At 43.3% G+C, this 23071-nt stretch overlaps 1 protein-coding gene across 1 annotated transcript in view; it reads left to right on the forward strand.

Moving 5' to 3' along the window:
* Nucleotides 1–23071, forward strand: part of EIF2B3 (eukaryotic translation initiation factor 2B subunit gamma) — a 103970-nt gene that overhangs the window by 78555 nt on the left and 2344 nt on the right. The window contains exons 8-10 of the mRNA XM_059853942.1: nucleotides 68–145; nucleotides 841–989; nucleotides 14701–14804. Of these exons, the coding sequence (XP_059709925.1) occupies nucleotides 68–145; nucleotides 841–989; nucleotides 14701–14804 (331 nt within the window). The remainder of the gene's footprint in view (nucleotides 1–67; nucleotides 146–840; nucleotides 990–14700; nucleotides 14805–23071) is intronic.

Below are 23071 nucleotides of genomic sequence, written 5' to 3' on the forward strand. Positions count from 1 at the left end.
AGCTGTTTATGTAACTTGTGGGTACAGCACTATCATGTTAATTTGTGATGTGGGTTTTTTCATGTAGGTTCCCAAATTACTGCTTAATCTGGGCCTGGAAGAGTCATTGGTTCATGGGTCTGCACAGATCACTGATAGAGGCATGGTAAGTGTTGTCTTTTTCCATCTCTGTTCTTTCAGTAGTCTGCAACCCCTTTGTTTCAAGAACTGCCAGCTAAAATTCAGTCCCATTGTTGGAAGTGAAGCCAAGTTCTGAAGAGTGGAATGGTGGAACATAGGTGATGCAGCCCAGAGTCTTCTGTAGGCTCACCCATGGGTTCCTGCCTTTCAGTCTCTCTCTTTTAAAATGTTTGGTAAAAAGTCTATCTTACTCCCAAGTCAGACACTGCAGCCTCTTGTTCCCTAATGGCAGTTCCTGGTAGTTGAGCAGTTTGCCTCCCTAAGGACACCAAACCCAGAAAGGATCAGTATTTTAGCTTTGCTTCTTGCTAATGTGTTTTGGTTGAATGCCAGCTTCGAGCCTCCCTTTAACAGGTCTCAGAGGGCAAACCTGAGTGAAACCAGTGAGTACCAGCAGGAACGTGCCTACTGTGCTTACCTTTCTGCATGAAGCCTACAGAGCCAGACCCACTGGATTTTTTTAGAAGTTTTACCAAGCTAACAGACCTTGGGAAGACTGTCTGTCTGCCTATGGGTTGGGCCCTGCCAAGGATCCCTCAGGGTAGAGCAGGGTAAACTCTATTGATGAGTGCTTGAGACGTGCTTTGGGGGAGGTGTATGGAGAACACATATCAGAGAGCTCCATGTGCTTTTGCTAGTTTCTGTTCTTTTCTTCCCTAGGTTGGGTCAGACAGTATCATTGGGCCATCCACACAAATAGGAGAGAAGACATCCATCAAACACTCCATCATCGGCAGCATGTGTACCATAAAAGACAAAGTTAAGATAACAAACTGTATCATCATGAATTCTGTTACAATTGAGGAAGGGTAGGTTACCTTTTTGTACCTTTGTTCCCTAAATTTGCAGTTTCTTTTTCTAGATAGATCCTGAGTCAGTAATTTTTGTCCTGTAAAGAATCTTCAGCCAGAAGAGATGATACCTGGGGTGTCTTTCCAAGGACCAAGTCATAAATAAGTCTCTATAAGCAGTCCAGAAGTGCACAAGTGAAATGAACTAACAAGAGTCTTGGAACATAAATGTCTTCTTTTTACAGTAGACCCTGTCATCTTCAGAATGTGTAAGTTAGTTAAGTGGATGTATGAGTCTCTATGAACTTGTGTGTCATTCTTCCAAGTGTTATTTTAGTGGCTGGATCAGTGAGTATCCCTAAAATATTTGAGGCACAAAGCATATTTTAAAGTGATATGCTTGCCAGCTAGAAATATTCTTCTCACTTTTGAACATTACAGCTTCACCTAAAATGTCATTTTCTTTGGCCCTTTTTTTGTCATCCTGCAGCCTTTACTTTACCATTGCCTATGCTGAGTAATAGAATAAATTAATAGACTTTTCAAAGAGAAAATCTGCCAACCAGTAGAGGTTTCTCATGCACTAAAGACATTGACTAAATAGTTAGCCTTGAGCTGTACATTTCCAAATGTGGGAAAAGTGGCCTGTCTGTAATTGTTGATGTCTGCATGCCCCCAGCTTTCCATACATGCTGGCTTCCTGTGGATGTCAGTGGAAAGGAAACTGCTGATTGAGTCTGTGCAGACCTGTATAAATTCTCTGCTCCTTCATGGCTTGAGGTTTGCTTAGGGCCTCAGGAAAAAGGCCAAACTCTAAAAAAATGCCAAGTTGGCTCTGAAAGTTGCATATCTGAAAAACATAAAACCCCAAAGGATGTGGGGTCTGTGGAGGATACTACTGTTACATAACTAAATTACAGGTAAGTATGGTACCTTACCACAAAGTGTTTGTCTTTAATAGAAATCCACAGTAATTTCAAGCACATCATAAATCAGAATTCCATTGAGTATAGAATATAGCTGGTTTCCAGTTCAATCACAGATGGATCGAGTATGGCTGTATCACAAGCACTACTGTCATAAAAAGTAGAGGAACCTCTCTCATTTGATCATGAGACCCTCTGTCATTTTGGTTAATGAATTGATGCCACAATCAAAATGGTATGGTTTTGCATATGAGGTCAGCAGCTCTACCATTAAATTGCAGAGGCAGCCAAGTGTATAAATAGCACTGTTTTTTATGAAGAGTCCCAAATCATGTTATGTTTGTCTGTATTGGCATTTAGTAGTGCTCTAAATCCTACATCGATCCCAGAGCTGTTATATTAAGCATTTCACAAAATTCCACAGGCATTGTAAAGTTGGTGATATATTACTTTTAAGAGAGATAAACTGACTTTTGGGGTAACATTTTTGTGAATTCTAGAAAACAATGTGATCCTTAGTCACTCTTGGTGAAAACAATATAGGCACCAAAGAGTGAAAAACTTCACAGTCCCAGGGGTTTTACCCCCTTTAGCTGCTCTATGGTTACTGCATGCTAATGCACTGGAGTCAAATTTGTAATTATTCCTCTCCAGCTGGAATTAAGACTACAGACCCTGGATCTTTATTGCAAAGCATACTCTAATTAATATTATGTAGATCTGCACAGATAATGAGCTGATAAATTATTTCTTATTGCATCATGATAAGTCTTAAGATTAGAGGGGCATGAAGTCATGCACACACAGGTAGTGAGAAACAGAAATACTCTAGCTGCTGAGTTTTATTGAAAGAAGCCTTCCTTGCAGTGAAGGATTTCTATGTATTTTTAAATGTATTTTGACTCTCTTTCATTACTTTGGTTAAATCTGATGGATTTTTGTTAAAATGCTAATCATTCTTACTCGTGTTGATGGATCCATTTGCAACAGGTGGATAAATTATATGTGATTTTGCTTTAAACTGTCCACAGTGGACAACTCCTTATAAACGCCTCTTCTGCCAAGTGTCTCTAAAACAGCTCAGGCTTTATCTAATCCCAGCTTCAGAAAATGTCTTCATCTTTAATTGGAAAGTCAATATGTGTTGGCTGATATGGGTCAAAATGAGCATAATAAAGTGCCTTGACAGATCTAATTGATTTTTATGTTGCACAGCAGATGTCCTACAAGTTAGGCAGTTTTGCCAACTAAGGTATTGTATATTAGAAACTTCTGAAATTGCATTGAGAAGTGGATAAAAACTGTGTCATTTAAAGAATATACATTTTTATACTGACATGAGCGGCTCAACCAGACTAATGGTCTACTATAATAATGCCCAAGCCAAATGTGAGTGGTAACTGAAGGCCATTCTCAGGAGTGTTCATTGCAGTAACACCAGCTTAAAGCATTAGGCTGAGAGGACTGCAGTAGGACACTTATTATGGAAAAGACAAAGATGTATTGATAACTCAGAAGAAAGAAAGATGAGATAATTTTTTTCTTTTAAAGTTGGGATACTGGGAACAACCAAATGCAAAAATTGCTCTGCATTCTAAGTTCATTTATCCAGAGCTACATGGTACTGCCTTGGTATTTCCCTTGCCTCTTCCATGACCTCTAGCTTCTCTGGGTTGCATCTTTCTTTTTTTTCCCCATCTCAGCTGCAAAAGTGATCAGCAGCTTCAGTTCACGATGTCAATATAGAAAAGCAAAACAAACAAACAAACAAAACTCACCAAAACCAAAATTTAAAATGTTTTTCTCTTGGTAGTTCTCCTATAATGTGATTGAGGATCCTGTGCTGTAATTCCTGCAGCATCAAGATTATACAAAATTATATCTCCAAACCAGAAGAAAGCTTTTGAATAACCTCACAGCTGGTATTTAATACCAGCTTCTGAAATGGATAAATTCTTGCTGTGTAGGTGGGAACACCACAAGGTGCTTAGAACAAAACCAGGTATCTCTTATTAGGCAGTGGTTGCCTCGTTGCTGGAGGATCAGAGGTCATGGCCTATGTGATGATAACTTTCCTAACTGAATGGATCGAGTAACTGGGGTTAGTTTGGACAGTCCATTGCATACTGTTTGCAAATTATGACTTGTCCTCCAGCAACGGCTGGTGCATTTGATACTCTGGAGTACCAGAAGCTGAGTTTGTTTGCTTTGGTGTATAGGGCTTCTATTACATTATATATGTCTCCTGTGAAGTGATTTGAGTAGATATGAATCCCCCCCTTAGAAGAGATTACAGGGGATTAAAGAAGTTAGTAACAGGGCAAAATAATTGGTAGTCCTTTCTTAACGTGTTTCCCACTGTGCAGCTAATTCTTCCATCAATGAGACAATAAAATAGCAAAGATTACATATGTGCTGAATGATGGACATACTTGACCAAGCTGGGAGGGATGTAATTTATACAACAGCACAAGTGCTGAGAGATGCTGGCTGCCCAGGTGGCAGGCTGCAGTGGCAAAACACTACTTTTTTTCCCTCTGGATGGCTCCCTAGAGCTCAGTGACAAACGACTGCACTGAGTTACATAGTTGGAAAAAATCTACTAATTGAGTTAAAATCATAGGTTGCTTGAAAACCTTGTCTGTGTGGATGTTCCTGCAGTAGCTCTGTGTGTCCTTAGTCTCTGTAGTGGCTCAGGACTGTCCCTTCTCTTTGCTCTGTTTTCGTCAGAGGTGGCAGCACAAGAGGGTCCTTGGATTGCTGCATCTTTGACGCAGGAGTCCCCTCCTTGTAGCTCTCTTGCAAAGGGACCACATGTAACACCCACAGGCTTGACTGAAGCTTGGTTGCCCAGGGGATTGTGCCATTTGGCAAAAGAAAAGTAATGGCTAGTAGATTTAACCCCCTGATAAGCATGGCTGGCAAGCTGGTCACAGCAGATGAGGAGAAGGCTGAGGTACTCAACCACTTTTTTTGCCTCATTCTTCACTGTCAGTCTCTCTTCCCACGCCTTTCAACTTTATGGACCATAATACATCTGATCAGACATAATACTGATCAGAGGGCTGAAGCACTTCTCCTGTGAAGAATGAAAGAGTTGGGGTTGGTCAGAAGAGAAGGCTCCAGGGACACCTCATTGTGACCTTTCAGAACTTAAAGGGGGCTTATAAGATTGATGCTTACAAACTTCAGCCTGGCCTGCTGCAACAGGACAAGGACTAGTGGCTCTAAACTAAAAAAATATAGACTAGATATAAGGAAGAAATTGTTTAATGTAGAGGTTTTTAGGCATTTGCACAAGTTGCCCAGAGAAGCTATGACTGCCCCATCCCTGGAAATGTTCAAAGCCAGGCTGAATGGGGCCCTGATCAACCTGGTCTAGCTTAAGATGTGCCTGCTCATTTAAGAGGGTGTGGACTACATAGCCTTTAGAGGTCCCTTCCAGCCCAAATTACTCTATGGTTCTAGAATGTTGTTTCATTTGGTAGACTTAGGCACACTTAGCTGTTTTGAAATGAGACTTAGATATAGATGGATTCATTTAGTTTCTGGTTCCTGTTCTGGCTTTTGTTTTAGCAGTCAGCAGTTGCATTGTTGGTTTTTATCAAACGCTGGCTTTATTTTTACCAGTCTTGTTGTTTTACTTAGTTTGCTACCTTCTGGCAGCAGGAACATCTAATTGCTCTGGTCATACAGGACCTTGTGCTGAAGCGCTCTGAGCATTACAAATAATATTAACAGGAAAAACATGTTGAATCCTTTATTCCATCCCTGCAGATAAATATTTCGAAATCTCTTGTTTGTTAGTAAAACTATCCCAGTGTATGCACTTACGGGAAGGAGCTTGGCCATTTTATGTGCACATTATATCCTTTTTCCTTGGTCGTGGAAAATTAATGTTTCCCTGGTAAAGATTCAGGGGAAGGGGCTGTTTAGTAGGGAAAAAAAATCTGGTCTTTGGACTACTTAGAGGTTAGTTGAGAAGGCAAGAATGAAAAGCTCAGATAAATACTGAGTCTGCCATAAGCCATGCTTTGAAAAGGTCTTGTTGACATGGTGGTAGTCAGTACCGTAAGGACCCTGGTAGTAGATATAGTCTGAAATGAAGTATTTTGCTGGTTTTTTTTTTTTCCAAAGAAATACAGGAAAGCATTCTGCTTCAAATGATGTTTTTATGGAAATCATAAATAGGCTGTTCTGATTATTAGAGAAAGCAAATGCCCAAGATTTGCTTCCAGTTTCACCTCCACAGCACAAAAATACTATATCTTCACAGAGAAACCAAGGAAGCTAAACCCGTCTCACCTGTAATTTTACCAGAAAAACTGTATCCCAAACCAGGCTTAGCAATGGGAAAAGGAGAGAGTTCCCTCCAGAAAGGAGTTTGCAGCAGATATTTACCAGATAGCTTTGGTGCAGTGGGCAGTTGGTTCAGGATCTGTAAGAGTAGGGTTGCAGGTGTGACTAAGGTTATTGAGTTTGTGCAGGGGAAGGAATCATTGAACAATAGCCTCATATCTTTGCTTGTAAAGTTTGCAGCATGTTGTTGGAATCACATACAAACATTCTACCCAAAAGAACTGAACTAAACTGAACTATTGAAGTTCTCCATGTGACACACAGCTAAGGTCATCTTTTGGAAAGGGAAGGGGTTAAAAAGGCAGATATGTTTTGGGTCAGGCTGCACTGTGATGCCAGCAAATTGCAAAGTGTTGCAGCATCAGGAAACTTGGAATGCAAGGGAGGTGACACCAAAGGCTTCGAGTTACAAGCTGCAGGGAGGTGATGTGAGTGTTGAGGACAGAAGGAGAGTTAGAAGAGTGCCACAGGAAGATGTGGTAAACCTTGGGGTTCTCACTCCCTGGGCAGAAGGAATAGGCTGGAGAAAAAATTAGTATGAAGGACTAAAGTACCCAGATATGTGAAGAAAGAACTGGCACCGGAAATGTTTTGTCAGGCAAAACTAGCATCATCCTTCTTCAGTCATGTGAAGACAGTAAGTTATGCACTGGATTTTGTTAAAGGTGTTCTGGCTACCTGCGTGAAAGCAGATGGACAGATGTTGTAATTCTGCTCAGTGAGGGGACTGGAGAGAGACCACATGTGACTAGTTAAGGCTACTCTCGTTTACCACATGTCTTCAATTTATTGCTACTTTGTATGAGAAAACATACAAAGGAAGAAAACAACAAGCAGGGTGAGCTGGATTGACTACTAACTGCAGATTGATTGTGAAGTTTATTGGTTGTTTCCTCAATAGTGCCAAATCAGCACCTGACATAGAAACAGTCGGTGGTTTGAAGAAAGTTGTAATTAAAACCAGGGTGGAATTGAGTCTTTGTAGGGTTTCATTACATAAGTAGTCTTTGTCCCCTTGGACAGTGGCAGTGCAAAGGAATAATCCTATTGCCTAGGCAACATATTTTACAGTACCTAACCTCATGAAAAGGAGTGAGGAGGTGAAGTTGTTTCCAGCACCATAGCTTGCAAAGCTGAAAATAAAGATCTGCTTATGCTGAAATTCCCAAGCATTTTGTATCTTGAACCATTTTTTAAGATGGCTGTTGTCTCCTGGACACTTTATCTCGCACTACCAATTGACTCCCTGCCTCCCTAGAAAGAAGAAAGAGTTTAGAATAGATATTGCAGAAAGCACATGAAAAGTGAGAGCTTCATTCAGAAAAAGTACATGCTCATCTTAAATATATGGATATAGTATATAATGGATATGGATAAAAATTAAATTCATGAAGAAAACTATATGTATTGTAGTCCCTCCCTGTAAAAAGGGGTCTTATTTCTCTTGATTGTGTAGCAGTTCTTTCCTTTCTGTCACACCTCTTGGTTTTAAACTGTGAACATTTTTGGATCAGGAATTACAATTTTCATTTTACTATTTAATTCACTGCACATGCTATGTAAGATACTGAATAGAGACAAACTCTGGCCAGCAAGATTTCCTTTCAGGAAGATAAATTGAGGAAGAAAGTGCAAAGTAGGAAACTAGTAAGTAGGAAATAGTGGAGTTACTTGCAGAACTGGTTTTCAATTACTTTCAACTGAAGATTCTACTGTATCTAATGGATTGAGGAAATTTCTCATATAATACCTGTTATCTTGTGTCTGAAACATTATTACTAGCAGCTCCTCAAAAAAAAAAATTTCTTCTGGCTAGCTTCCTGGTACATCAGTCTGTCTTAAATAAATCACCTGTTCTTTAATCTCAGATACAGATGTTTCCCTGATAGTGCAGGGAGCTCATCCCAGTTTTCCAAACATCTTGTACATCAAATGTTGAACTTAAAGCACAGATGAGCCCTGAAAAGTGGCATTTTAAAATATCTCCTCTCATTCTGCTGCTTCAGGGGGACAAGGTTATGTCTGACTTCAGAGCTATAAATAAGCTTCTGTCTCCTGCTAACCACATGGGTCTAATCGAAGAGAATGGAGATTTTTCAAACAGCTGATTGCTGTTGGATTTTGGTGGGAATCTGGGTGTGAATGTCTCTGGTGCTCTTTAAAATCTTCTCCCACCTGGGTATGGAAGACAAAGAAATTATCACATTGTGCCTCTTAAGTTCCTGAGGAGACAAGGGTTGAACAAGTTCAGCTTGGATCTAAGAAGCCGGGTTCAGTTGTAAGGGTGACATCTACAAAAACCTTTTCCATGTCAACCTAGCTAACATGATATGGAAACTGACTTAACCAATAATGTCTTATGAAGGGCCACAGCTCTCGACCCAGACCGGTGCTTCAAAAACCTCAGAGAAGGTGTCCTTTTTCTGTGCCTGTTAGCTTGCTCAGTCTGTGTGAGCTAGTGGGAAAGTGAAGCAAACCTAGAGGTGGTAGTGAACATATAATTTTCCTGCTTTGTTTCCTTCACATAGACACAAGTAGCTTTTCCTGGCCATCAGTGAAGTGTCTGTAAAATCATGTAGGACCTGGCCCACACTTCCCACTCTGCAAAAGAGAATCCAGAGGGTGGTCAGTTTTCCTGTGCGTGAGGTTTCCCAGTGTAAACTCCTTGCAGCATTCTTTTGCCAAACTGTGCAGCCCTGAGCTTGCAGCTGCATAAAAGGCCACCAATTTGTTCCAAGATGAGCTGGATGTAACTGAATTTCGGAGGTGAGGCATGACCTTCCTGGCGACCTCCCCCCGCACCCAAAGTTTCACTTAATAAAACACATTAAGGTATGTTTGAGGCAATCCTTTAAGGTCAGTTGAACTTTCACTGGAAAATACGAGTGCTGGCAAGTATATGCAATATGTAATGCAAAATGTTTAGGGTGTGGGGAAGAAGTGTAAAGGAGCCATACCACAGTGATGAGCTTGGCTAGAAAATAGACATGAAACAAGTTCCTTAGTGAAAACACCCTCAGAGACGGGCGAAGAATTTTGAGGGGTAGAATGATTTTGTTACCCCCAAGGGGAAAAACAGGAGATCAAAGGCCAAATTCACTTACGAATGCTTGCTTTGAAATATATCTATAAATTATAGCATGTACTGCTGGCATCTATTGTAGGCTTTGGTATTTGCTTGAATGTATAACATGAGATTCATAGTGCCCAGAGTTCTTGTGTTTGTGTGTAAAAGTGTGTTGGTGTAAAAATGTATTGGTGTGTAAAGCATGTTGGCAGAGGCAACGTTTCAGGTTCCCAAGTTCTACATTAGTGTTTTTGCCTCTCCCCTCTCTTTCCATGGTCTTTGTGCCTCACCCCTGTGATCATGAGTCCCAGCCACCAGCTCACTAGCTAGCAGGGGATTCCTTCAGGGGTTGCTGGTAGGTGTTAGAACTCTCCCTGACTCCTTGCCACGTCTTAGCGTTCTTGAGGTGCCTGTGGTGGCTGTTATCTCCTTGGTCAGGGCAGAAGGGGATGTTGCTCCCAGGGGAATTCACATCTGTTACCCCTCAGTCAGCAAAGTAGCTGCTGAGGCACGTCACCCTTTGCTTTTAACTCCCGCGTCAGTCTCTCCGCTCCGTAGCTCATCTGGAGGCGCACGAGACCCGACTGCTTGGCACGGCAGAGCGGTACCGACAGGCTGTCCTAGGCTTTGTGCTCCAGGCTTTCTTTCTTGTGAGTCTACAGTTTTAAGCATTGCATTATAGACACCTCATTTGCTTTGCTGCCCAACAGAGATTATTTGGCACAATTGGATTAAAGTACCAGGCCTGGATAACTTCCATTGGCATTTCAGGAGATTTGCTGTAAGGCAAACCTGTGACATTCATACCTTCCTAAGCTTGCACAACCAGGGCGAGAGCTGCAGTTGAGGTCTTGACCTCAGTTACTTAAGCCCCTTTCTCCCAGGAGCGTTCATCACTTTAATCACAGAGTCCTAAATAATCAGTGGGTAGCCTGTAATTAGGGGGTTGTGTCTTGGACTCCTGCTGCCTGCTCCCGGTGTGCTGAGTGCTGCGTATTTTGATTTCCCGTTCCCCAAAAGATGTTTGATCTCAGATTTACACTTCAGAAAATTAAGAAGGGTACGGCACCTCAGTCCCCTGGCAATCTTCCTGCTTTCAGTGGTAGGTGCCTTGCTTTGCCCGAGAATCACAGTGCTGCAGCAATTGACACACTTGATTTAAGAGTTTGATTTATAGACCGATACTTGGGCTGAAAGTCAGCAGTTCCAGGGCCGCATAAATCAGCCTGTCTCTGGGATTAATACTTCCTTATTTATAATTTCGACAGGAGATGGAATTCTTTCCCAATTCTTTACATTTCTTTCAGATGTAATCGACCACCCTGTCCTTTGGTTTAAAGCTATGTGACTTTGCCACAAATAGAGGGAGGAGAAAGTAAGCTGAGTCCAGGAATTGCTGTGCTATAAAAGCTCCATATTGTGTGCTCTTGGACTTTGCTTTCTCCCAGCTTCCTTCAAGCCCACACAAGAGATGGACTTGAGGTTTTTTTGGCTTTCTTCCCCTCCCCCCTCCCTCCATACATACGCTGACCTTTTAGAAAAATAAATAAAAGATAAAGAAGGACCTGGAATGTTGCAGAATGTGTGTACATTTTGCTCTCTGTTGTTTTCTGCTGGGATTAGTTGTTTACAATGGGGGAGAGAGGGAGGGCAGAGGAAGGGAGGTCTGTGGCCTTAACTGAAATTAGTGGCATTTCAGAGTGATCTTGTTAGGTGGTCTGCAGTTTAAAGACCTAAATCCTTGTAATCCCCCCATGCCTCCTTGGCCACTACTCCTTTTGCTCTTGTTCTCTCACTTTCAAAAAAACCCACCCCAAAGTCGGGCTCTGTCTCTCAGATGCAGGCACGTAGCGGACACACAGACACAGACGTAGGCACACACTCTCTCATATGCTCCCATTTACACGTTGTACCTGTAGAACAAATTAATGCTTTAGCTACATCTGTTCCCACTACAGGACTAGGCTTGTAAAATGCTCTCTCTAGAATGCAGATGTACACTGAATATTTTTATTTATTTTCTGAAAAACACCCAGCTGCCAGACTTTCAGTTTGTGATTACGCTTAAAACAAATTCAAATTGAAATTTCAGCCGTAAATCAAATGCCCCAAATTAGTTCCTCTTGTGGGTTTGAACATGCTCTTTGGATTTTAAGGTCAGGAGATATCCGTTTTCACCGTGCTGAAAAGTTTAAAAATATACTACGTTTTCAGGGGAAAAAATAAATATGGTTTGCATTATAAAGCAGTACATCAATGTGTGCATATGTGCACACGCACCAGAGCTGATGAAGCTGGATGCTGTCAGAGCACCTTTGAGGGCTTATAGCACCTAATTGTTGTGGAAGGCAGGAACTGTGGTGGCAGTTTAGCCAAGGAGACTACAGCAGTGCCCTGAGTTCTGATATTTACCCTCTAAGAGAATAAAAGTTTATTCCTTACTCTTCAACTTGAAAAAAATAGTAAAAATTAAATAAACACACAAAATACTTCTCTTGGCAGGCTTTATAACTTTTTTTTTTTTTTTAAGAAAAAAGGCATTTACAAGTGGTTTCAAAATGGCTGTGTTACATCTGTCAGCGGGTGAAGGGAACACCCACAAATTGTGTTTTTATCTCTTGAAGTTTTGTTCCACTTGAGCAATAAAAGCCGGATTTGCTGCTGGTTTGTGTGATTGGGGTAATCTGAGCATTGAGTATGGCTTTAAAACTTCTGCAGTTGGTTGGGTTTATAAGTTTTAAGAAACTCCTGGGGTGGTGGAGTTCTTGGGTTTTGTTTTACCCTGGCACCAGGGAAGGGTTGATTTGCAAGCACCTGGCACAGACAAGTTCATCTTGGTTCCCTGGCCTGTCCCTCCCAAAAAATGGTTTGGCAGGAACCCCCATTATCTTTGATGTTAATGTCATCAGCAGTTTCTTGGTTACAATGCTATTCTTTCTCGGGGAGTTGAAAGCCAATGCTCAAGTAGGCTCTGAACACACATGCAGTATTCTCCAGCCTGAACTTCAGACCAACAGCTTAAATCCCCTCTCTATTGGGGAATATCCTCCTGCATGAGGATAATGCTGAGAGGTGTAGTGCACTCACAGCTGCTCTCATGCTCAGGAGTAGTGATAGATGGTGGGAACCTGAAAGTTTGCAGGGGAAAGCTTTCATCTGACTGGCTCAAAGCAACAGAGGAGGAGGTATGCTGGAGTACACGTTTTGGATAGGAGCCATTTCAGTGGGAAATGAGCAACTTCTCCCATTCCCTTCGCTAGTCCTAAGCTAAGTCAGGATGGCAGCAGTGGGCAGTCCTGCTTCCAGTGATCCCTTCCCTAGCCCAGCAGAAATGCCAAGTTGCTCTTGCTCTCAGCAGCTGCTGTTGCACAGGAGATGGCCTGAGCCGCTGTGTGGGCACACGAGGCTATTAGGAAGGAAGCAGATCTTGACAGTATGAGAGCAAAGACAGGCAGGGGTCTGCTGTGTATCTTTGCCGCTTTTTATCTTATTAACATGTTAGTAAAAACCATGCCAAAGCAACCTGAGCTGGTTGCTTGTAGAATAATTGCTCATATTGCCTCCTTATAGGTCAGCAGAGGGGGAGTTTAAGTGACTTAAAAGAATAATTGTTCAGAGGGGACAGTCTGTTCACGGGGGGTTGTAACTGTGAACCACTGCAACTGAAGTCCAGTTTTATTGCTTTTACTCCTGCAGAATTAATGGTGGTTTTGTGGGGCAGATGGTTTCTGCTCTGACTCACACAAGCAACAGAGTTGTAATATGTTTAATGATAAATTCTTTGTTCTAGATAATAGTGTTGTGTGAACAGGAAAATACTATTAATTAATTTTGGGATCAGCGGTCTGGAGTGAGGATCGATGTTTCACACTTCTGAGGACCTCAGCTGACTACTGCTCCATTGAATACAGAATTGAGGCTCAGGGCTTTGACCCGATACCAAAACTGCTCTATTAATTCAGACTCCAGAATGACAGTTCTGTCCACAAGCCAGCTTGATGGTGCACTGCAGCCATTCTTCACTAGTGTAGAGAGTAGTGGTGGTGCCCCTAACCAAGGTGCGGAATGGCTGCAAGTCATTAAACTGTGCAGCTCACTGTGCAGAAGGTCATTGAAGCCAAAAACTTCTGGTTTTGACAGAGATCAGTTGTTGGACTGATAATATTGACAGTTGTTGTAATTAATATTGACAGAAATACTGGGAAGCAGATGAGATGCTGTGGTTCACAGTAGGATTAATATTGGGTTATCTAGGGGGAGCAGATTACCTGCATCTCTGCTGGGTTATAGATCTCGCTTATACCCTCTTCCCAATCAGCTGGTTTTGATGAGTGTTAGTATTTTTAGATACATCTTAGCTGTATTTTCTGCCCTTCAGTAACTCCTATCTACCTTTGCACATGTGAAAATAAGGAAAGAAATCATTTGATTCACAGCTATTTTCTTCTCTGGAACTTTGAAAGAAGTTACATTTAATGCTATTTAACCCGACACATCATGCTGAGGGAATAGCATTTCAGGACACATCACAGATACTAGTTAAGATTGACAAGTTCCAACTTACTGGAAGAAGGGGCTCAGAGAAATGCAGTAACTCAGAAGCTCTCAGCGGAGAAGTTACAAACCCCGCAGTTGGACTCTGAACTCCTTTCCTCTCTGGACAGGACTGGCAGATTTGAAAGCTGATTATTGCAGATTCAAATGCATTTTGGAATAAGGTGGCTTTTTGCTAAAGTTCTATCCTGTGTAGCATTTCAGAGTTAGTGATGTCAAAGGCAACATGAACATGAAGATACCCAAGGCAGGTAGTGTAGGTTTCATTGGTTTAGTACTGCAGAATAATCATGTTTGGGTGCTTGAATGTAACATGAACAAAGCCAACCAGCTGAGCTATTGATCTGCCCCTTCTCTCCACCTTTTCTTCGTGCCTGGCAGGTTGGAATGCATAAAACTGCTCAGCAAAATTTGCAGAGAAAGACTATGCTTCTGCTCCTGTTCTTAGCTGGGGAGTTGAGCAGAGAAGCCACCCCTGCAGTTACCCAGACTGTCTGTGGAAAATCCAAGACTTGATCCAGGTCCCAAGTCTTTATTTATTCAGTTAAGTATTTATTCTGTTGAGGAAATGTAGAGGAAAGCTGTTCTAGCAGGAGGTAAAGCTGCAAACTCTTTTTTGCAAAGCCAATCTGACACCTGGCATTTAAGTTTTTCCAGCAACTGGGTGTGAGGATTAAGAGAAGAATGGAGTTTTTGAGAAAGGAGCTGAACTGAACCTACTTACAGGATCATGTCACAGAGTCATCAGATATTCCAGTGGATACCTTTGTTTTGTATCTGTCATTTAAATTATTTTCCTGCTTTGCTTGTGTTTATGTTGTAGGTGCTGTCTTCAGGGCAGTGTTATTTGTCATAATGCTGTAATAGAGAAGGGTGCAGACATCAAGGACTGTTTGATTGGAAGTGATCAGAGGCTGGAAACCAAAGGTAAGTACAAAAGCTGTATTTACTGTGCATTTGTCATCATTTTCAGAACTTTTTCCATGAGATTTTACTCCTGCTTCTTCATGAAGTGATAGTAAACTGTGGCAGTTCTACAGTGGGATGTCCTAAAATATCAGGACTTTTTTTCATGGAAAGTACAGCTTCTTGGCAGAAGTTCAGTGGTTTGCTCCTCTGAAGTTGGCAGCAAAGCTCTGTTGTTCTTATAAAGAGCAAGATTGGGTGCTGAGACAGTCTTTTCCCAGAGACCACAATTGGATCAGCCTGAGGTTGTCCTCAGCAGAAGGAGCCATTATTTTGACTAGTAATCTTTGTCAGTGACAGGAGCAAAGCAAGCAAATTTACTGAGCACACAAACATCCTTCTCTGTGGATGCTCCCAACCCACAGTGCCAGTGTGTTCACTTTGCTCCAAGGGAAAGCTCGAAGTGGAACATCATATTAGGACCTGCTGTGCTCAATATGAAGTACAAGGGGAGCAACATTCAGATCTGCTTTACTACCATGAACTACTATTTTGGGGCTTCAGAAAGGATACAGCTACGTGGCCCTCATTTATACAAAGTTCAGCTGTCCAGTGGGAGTGCTCGTGGTGGTGAGGGCTCGGTGGTAACCGCATGAGTGGAACTGTTGATTTCCTGCCCTAAGAGATAATGGGCAGGAAATGGCTGTTTCAGTGACTGCATCCCAAGCAGAGGCTTTTTAATGAATATTTATGGTTAGGGTTTGGCAGATCCTTGCTCCAGTGTGTAGACCGAGGACAAAAGTGAGTTCCTTTGCAGGCTTCATGTGAAGTTATTTAGTCAGATCAGGATTTATTTGCTTGCTTTGTCTTTGTGGGTGGATTCCCAGTTCTAAGTGTCTGGATGCAGAGCAGGGTTTGAACTTAATGTAGTATAGCATAACCTGTTGTCAGCTTCGCATATGACAAATTTTCCTTAAATTGAAACTCACAGTACAAAGGACTCATGAAAACAAAGTATTGATCTTGCAGTTGCAAGTCTCTGATACTGTAGGTGACACAGTGAGTTCACTGTGGTCTCGGTCTCTGTATAGCTGTGTCTACTCACAGCTTTGCCCGTCACACCAGTCTGAATTGGTGTCCTTTGTGGGGTTCATTGCCCTCTGTCATAGAATCATTTAGGTTGGAAAAGTCCTTTTCATATCATCAAGTCTAACCATAAACCTAACGCTGCCAAGTCTACCATTAAAGCATGTCCCTAAGTGCTGCATCTACACATCTGCATGAATCACCAGGAGAGGTGAATTGGGGTATGTTTGGTTGTTAACCTGCAGTGTGAACTATGAGGACACAGGGTATAGATTTAGCTAATATTTTAGGAAACAGAATATATTTGATTTCTTTGGTAGATGATACCAGACAGAAATATCCCCCTTTGACTTGATCACAACCACTTAGAAGTATCTTCCAGGGTGGACATCCTAGTCTGGTTGATTGTAGTATGAAGACTAGTCTTTCTTCTTGATTGTCCTTGTCATCCTTGTCTGAATATTTTTTAGGGTTTGTAGATGTATTTCCAGGGAGAATAACAGAGCTGTACCCATGGATCATTTGCCTTTTCTTGAGAGTCTACTGCTCCCCTCCCCAAAGTTTAAACCCGCTTCTTGGGTTAACTAGAGGCTGTTAAGTAATGTATGATTGACATTTCTAGAGACATATTCAGGTAGATTATAAATACACCATTATGCTGAGCAAGAAAAAATAGTAAAGCCTCAGTTCATTTTCCTGCCTCAGTTTCCTAACCATTCTAGAATTTCTTTGGGCTGAGGGTCAGGTTTGCCTTGGTGGTCTGGGATCTGTCTGTGAAGTTCATGACTTACTTCCTGCACCATGGAGTCTTTCCAGCCCAGCATGTCTCTTCTGACCTTGACTGATCCCATAGTAGACTGGGTCTTCTCTTTTTCACTGTGAAAGCATGTCATGACTTCCTTTCCCCTGCCCAAGACTTCCTCTATCTTGTGCCAAGCTTTTGGTGTGGCCCTGTAAATCTGTTTCCATATTACACCCTTCATCAAGACTTTGGCTGTGTTTTTCTGTTTGGTAACTTTTCCTTCTTCAAACTTGAGCTTCCACGGCCAGGTAGAGAAAAAACCTCGTTCTCTTGGGTAGGAGCCACCTTTTCTTGCAAGCTGATCACCCTTCAGCAGACATAAGCAGTAGCTGCTGGCTGCTGACCCTAGTCTGGGAGTTACACATTCCAGTTTCTGGGAGTAGAAACCTCCTCAGCAAAACTCCATACACCTTCCCAGAAACATTAAAAAAATAAAAATATAGCAGTCCTTTATTCCAGAACATCAGCCAGGATTCATCAAAGGTAGAAATATCCCTGAATCATCCTACTGAGCCCCAAGCAGATCCCGCAGTTGACTTTGCTGCAGAACTGGCTGTATGCTCCCTGCTCTACCATATGAGACCTGGCCACACTGCCCAGGCAGCTTGGGGTACAAGAGCTCTTTGAGCCAGTGGTGCACTGACCTCCTTTCATAAAATGAATTCCAGTCCCATGCAAGGAGGATGGCAGGAGAACAGCTACCACAAATGACAGGCAAACGTAACTTAAACCAGCTCTCATCCTTCTCCTTCTGCAGAATAATATGGGTATGTTAAGGGTGGTCCAAATGGTACAGCTGGGAGTAATGGGATTGAATTAAACACAATTTAGGTTGGCTATCTGGAGCATTTTCCTAACGATGTGGTCTGGTAGGCTGTGGGATAATCTCCCTGGGGACATGGTGGGAGACCTCATCACTTAATAATGGGCTTGGCAAATCTCTTGACACCTAAATAGAGGGAACACTCCACCACTGGTTACAGGGGTAGATCAGAGGCAACCTGGTACTTTCAAACTAAAAAGAAAATTGGAGACCCAGGAGTGCAGGTAACTGTCAGCAGTGTCATCCCAGTCCTGCATTGACTTCCACCCTGTCGCAGCACTGGCCAGAGGCATTATTTTTAAATGTCTCTGTTGAAGTCAGGGTATGGAGTTTTATTTAACTTCTGGATTTGCAAGCCGTGCCTCCTGAGAGCCCTGCTATTCTCCTACTGCTTTTATTACCATGCCTTGGAAGCATCCACTTTCCTTCCTCTTTGATACTTAAAGGAATTTGCTAGCAGAGAATTAACAGATGGGCTTTGTGAAAGCTACCTCACCAGGTAGCAGTTTGAAAAACATGTTGGTACCCAAGAAAAAGGCAGTAATTCTTGGAGGAATAGGAAATGGCAGACAGCATTCTGAAAGAACATCATTGCACAGAGCATTCAATCACTGTTTTGAAGACAGTTCTTAAGAGCACACTGCAGCCTTTTTGATAAACTTGGTTTTAAAGAGGAGCTCAAAAGCAGCATGTGCTCAGTGAAGTAGGACTAGAGAGAGGGAGTGCTGGTGATGGGCCAGTCAAGGAGTCAGATGAGCCTGGAGTCACTAAGTACAGCTCCCAAAGGAGTCTCTCGGCCAGATTCAGCAGGGAGAGTGTTGTACATCTGCTACCAGTTAGCCAGGAACAAGCATGTATGGTAAAGCAGCCTAACCTTTCTTCAAGGTACAGTGGCCTAACCTTTCTTCAAAGCAACACCAGGAGCAGAGACAGTAAACATTCATGCAAAGTATAAAACTAGGAAAATTGGTGTAAAATTCACTACCTTATCCCTTGCTTTCATCTCTGTTGTCATTGAGGCAGGGATGTTTTATTTACATATTTATTTCCAGCATCAGACATGGGGCTCCAACTACATCTGTATCCTACCTGATCCTCATTCCTGTTTCACAGCTCTCCACTATGGCTCTGTCTCAGCACCAGGCTCATCCCAATCCTAGCCTTCTCTTTAGCTTTTCTCCTAGTGTTTCTCCCATAGAGACTTATGTTTTTCTCTCTTACTTGGTTATTCCCAGACACCCACCTGACACCTCCTCTGATCTGACCATAGCTGCTATTGCCAGTCCCATGTTCCTTTTTTCATCTAGCATTCATTCCCTGACTGCTTTCAGTTGGATTTCATCCCTTTCTCTCATGCCCAGGCAGGCTGTACGGGGCACAGGGGGGTGGTGGTTCTGTGCCAAGTGCTCCCCTGGTCCATACAGCTGGGAGGAAGCGTAGCGTTATTCCTGCACTTCTGTGGTCAAGAGTGCTCACTGCAGTCTCTGGAGCTTTTAGCTGTCCTCCTGAGAACATGTGCAAACTTCAGATTTTTTTCAAAGGCTTATCACATAGCCAAAACTGTGTGGTTTCTCACAAGAAGAGAAAAAGGCACATATCCAGTAAGGACTGGCTCCCGTTTCCAATCATTTTCCAAGTCCTGTTCCAAGCTTGGAGTCCCAGGACTTCTCAATGAAACAGAATAAGATTGTTTTATTTTAATGAGGGCCAAAGAGCACATTTTTCTCTAATGTCATCCTCTGAAGGCAGGTACATTTTATGAAACTTCCACATGTGAATGGTTCCCTACTTGTGAGGAGGCTTCACATGAGCCAAGATTTAACAGGATGGGGACAGAAAGGAACCAAGAGACTTTCTGATGCTCTCACTGCATTCAAGTAAGGGCGAGCATCTGCTCTTGCAAGATGCTGAGTACCTCCTGGTGCAGTCTTCAGGAACTGAAAACACTTAGCACGACACAGGGTTGGGATCAGAAGGCATGCTGCTGTGCAGATGGGAGTTAGGAAAGCTCATGAAGAACAGACACAGACTAAACAGTGCACACATGTCTATTGTGCACAGGGGTGCAAAATGAGCTGGAGGTGATGTAGGAATGGTGTGAATTTATAGCAAAACTGAGAGATTGGTAAGATTTCTCCCTAAAGTAGTTTAACTACTGAATGCCCGTGACAAAGATATTGTTGGCAGTTAAAACAGGCATCTCTTAAATAGTTGACATTTTTGTTGCAGTGACTATGCAGTGACTATACTGCTAACTAATCCTAATAAGCCTCCTTTCCAAGTTGTATAAAAATGGTTTATGAGTTCTGGCCTTAGCAGTGGCGCAAAACTTCCTTAGAATATCCATCCAGCGATGCTTTGGCCTCCCTTCTGCTGCTGGGGACTGCCACACTTGTGCATACTGTCATTCCCAGCCAGGGAAGTTCAGGCTTCCTGAGTGAGCGGGTTAAATGTGCTGCCACATTCACAGCATGCTGATATTGAAGTCTACCCAGAAGGCAGCAGTTCATAACCTTGTGGAAATATTTTTACATGCTCCACGCAGAGAAAATAACTACTGCTGCTCTGGTAGAGCTCAGGCACATGGAAGAGCCAGGAAGAACACCCCAATGGATGCTGAGAAAGGACAAGGGCTTGTGTCCAGTGCTCCAAGCAAATATGGCACCTCTGCCATCATATCAGGAAGTTAAGATGTAGACAGATGTTTTTGAGATCCCTGCTTGCATTTGCTGTGAGGGAGTGATAGCCATGGGAGCACTGATGGATGTAATCCAGTCCCTTCTCACACACTTTGCTAGGACTCTGTCCCAGTATGATCAAATTGTACTCTATAAACTCAAGCATGTCCCCCTTCCCAAGGAGCTTGCTATCTTAGGTGCATCCCGAGCTCTGGGTCTCCTTTTCCCTTTACTAACTTTTCTTCTAAGACCCTGTGTGATCACTTACCCTGTACATCTCTGTCCTCTTCTTTCACTCTGTCAATCTATCTGCTCCAAGCCACAGTAAAGTCATCTCTCAGTGGGCACTGACTCACTCTTACCTTCACACTCTCAAGACACATCTAGTCCCCAGAAGGATTGAGAGCAAAGGGGTTAATTCTGGTTGAACTATGAAAAAATCCTCAGCTCAACCACGGGGCTACCAGCACTGAGAACTGGTGGTTGCTGGATGTAAGGCAGAAGTAAGATCCCTGCTGCCTGTCTGTTCTGTGGGCTGGAGGCCCCAGCTGTGGGCCAGAACTGATCTGCCTGAGGCTGCCACCAACCCCCTGGGGTGAGCTGCACATCCCTCATTCCCTGCATAAAGGAATCCTGGGAGCAGCTGGAGCACTCACCTTATGGGGATCATCGTTGCTGGGGACCCATGGGCTGAACTGATGCCTGCACACTGGGGCTGACCTGGCACTTGGAAGAAATTGTGAGACACGCCTGGCCTTTGGGGCCACAGTGTGGTCACACTGGTCTCCAGTGATCATCTAAGTAAGGCTTGGCTGAGGAGAGAACAGGCCTTGACTGGAAAGTCCCACTGCTTTGTAAACACAAACAAATCAGCCCCCATCACCTGCTTCCTTTCTTTATCTGTACGTGTAATTTAAAACACCCTCCAGCCTCCCAAAGTCAAGCTTCAGCTGCTTCCCATCCCTTTAAGCCCCTTTAGTTCCTCTCCCCCCCCCAACCTGGCTGCTTTTCCAGAGCCAACCATCACTGCAGAGACAAGTTGCTCTTCTCTCCCACTCTCTGATCCTTTCTGTCCTGGGTGAATGTGGTGGGAACCACCCACAGCGTGTTTTCGTGCATGCGTTTCTGCAGCCACCCCTCCCCCCCACCTAGTTTTTTAAGTTAAACTATCTCTTGCTTTAAAGAGAGCAAATACACAGCAGTGGCTTTCATCACTGCTGTATAATAGAGCAGTAATTCTGTGCCAGGGACTGTTTTCTATTTTATTTTAAAGGGTTTATAAAACAGTGTATGTAATTGAGTGAGTAAACTGAACGTTTTCTGGAGCCCCTGAGGGCTGAAACTTCGTGGTGGTCCTGGGCCTAGGCCCTAACCCTTTTTTTTCCTCTCTTTTTTTTTTCCTCCCTTTCCCCTCCTTCCCCTCCTCCTTTACAACCCAGCGTTGCCACCAGCAGCAGCAGCAGCAATCTGTCTGGGGCTAATTGAGCAAACAACAAGGAGATGCTTTCACATGGCTTTTAAAGGAATGCTCCGGCATCCCCTTTCTGTGAGTGGCTTGGCAGGAACCTGCCAGGAAGGCTGGGGAGCGCTGGGTCCCCGGCCCCCAGCCTGCCGGTGGGGTTTATGCTGGGCTGCGCAGTCATTTCCGCCCCTCTGTTTATTTGCATTACAATTTGTTTTTAGCTGAGCACCAAAAGCTGCTCTGCTCTCTAGCTCGCCTTGTGCGTATGTTTTTAAGGGGCTAGTGTACAGTATGTGTAAACAAATGTCTTCCCAAGCAGGAACGCGTATATAACGAGTGACAGGTTTTTGATTTACTCTCAGTAAAGTCTCCGTGGACACTCGGTTCAAGCACCCAGGCAGACTTCAGGCTGGGCTGCGTCAGCAAGTTGAAGCAAAGTGTTAATCAGGAGGTTGAATGTGTTGATCAGCTCTGGATTTGCTTAGCACCAGATGCTCCCAATCTGAGAAGATGTAGTTGAACATGATTTAAGGCTGAAGAGTCCAACTCTTAAGGCTTTCTCAAAGTCCTTTCTCTAATCTGTCTTCTTCTCTTTCTCTGGGCTGAATGCATCTGTAACCCCGCCAGTGTCAGATAAAAGGCAGCCTGGTAAGAAATCCGTAATGGGGAGCTGGGGAAGGAGAAAGGGAGCTGAACAGCAAAGCATGTGAGGTACTTCTCCCTCCTCCCCCAGAGTTTCAGGCAGAGTTTCTGCGGGAACTGAGCTTGCTGGTACCAGCCAGAGCCACTGGCAACTGGCATCCACCTCTGATAATGAAACACTATCCCCAGCTCAGCTCTCTGGCACACACACTGGAGTCTGAATTCCCTTCGCTCCTCAAGAAGAGCTTTGGGAATGGAAGAGGGAAGCAGGGTGAATCCTTATCTGCCTACCACATCCCCTTGGGGTGCGGAATGGGGCTTTGTTTCTAGCAAAACCATTCCCTTTGTCGCTTAAAAACTTTCTCGCAGATTTTAGACAGGCAGATTCATGTGTTTTCTTTAAGCCTTTACAAGAAGAAATCGGTTTGGTAGTTTCATATGAGTCTGAGGTAGCAGTGACCACTTTGTGTGCCTGCTTGGGGAATCTGGGCCACAGGGATCAAGGAAGAGATGAAACAGGCAGAGGGGTGAGAGATGAGGGAATGCAGGCTCCAATTTCCCATGCAGCTTTGGCTGCTTAAGCTCCCTAAACTCACTGCTGCCTCAGTTTCCCCATCTGTAAAACAGGAATGCTCTTACTCACCCATTCTCAAAAAACATTTTGAATTCATCAGGTGTAAAATACAAGACATCATAAGGCTGCTGCAAGCATGTCAGTGCAAAATACAAATAGTCTGTACCACCTCTGCAGCAAGGTATGTGACAGGACCCATCCCAGCTCTGCACATTTAGGAC

Source organism: Haemorhous mexicanus, chromosome 9, assembly GCF_027477595.1.
Source record: "Haemorhous mexicanus isolate bHaeMex1 chromosome 9, bHaeMex1.pri, whole genome shotgun sequence".
Taxonomy (NCBI): Eukaryota; Metazoa; Chordata; class Aves; order Passeriformes; family Fringillidae; genus Haemorhous; species Haemorhous mexicanus.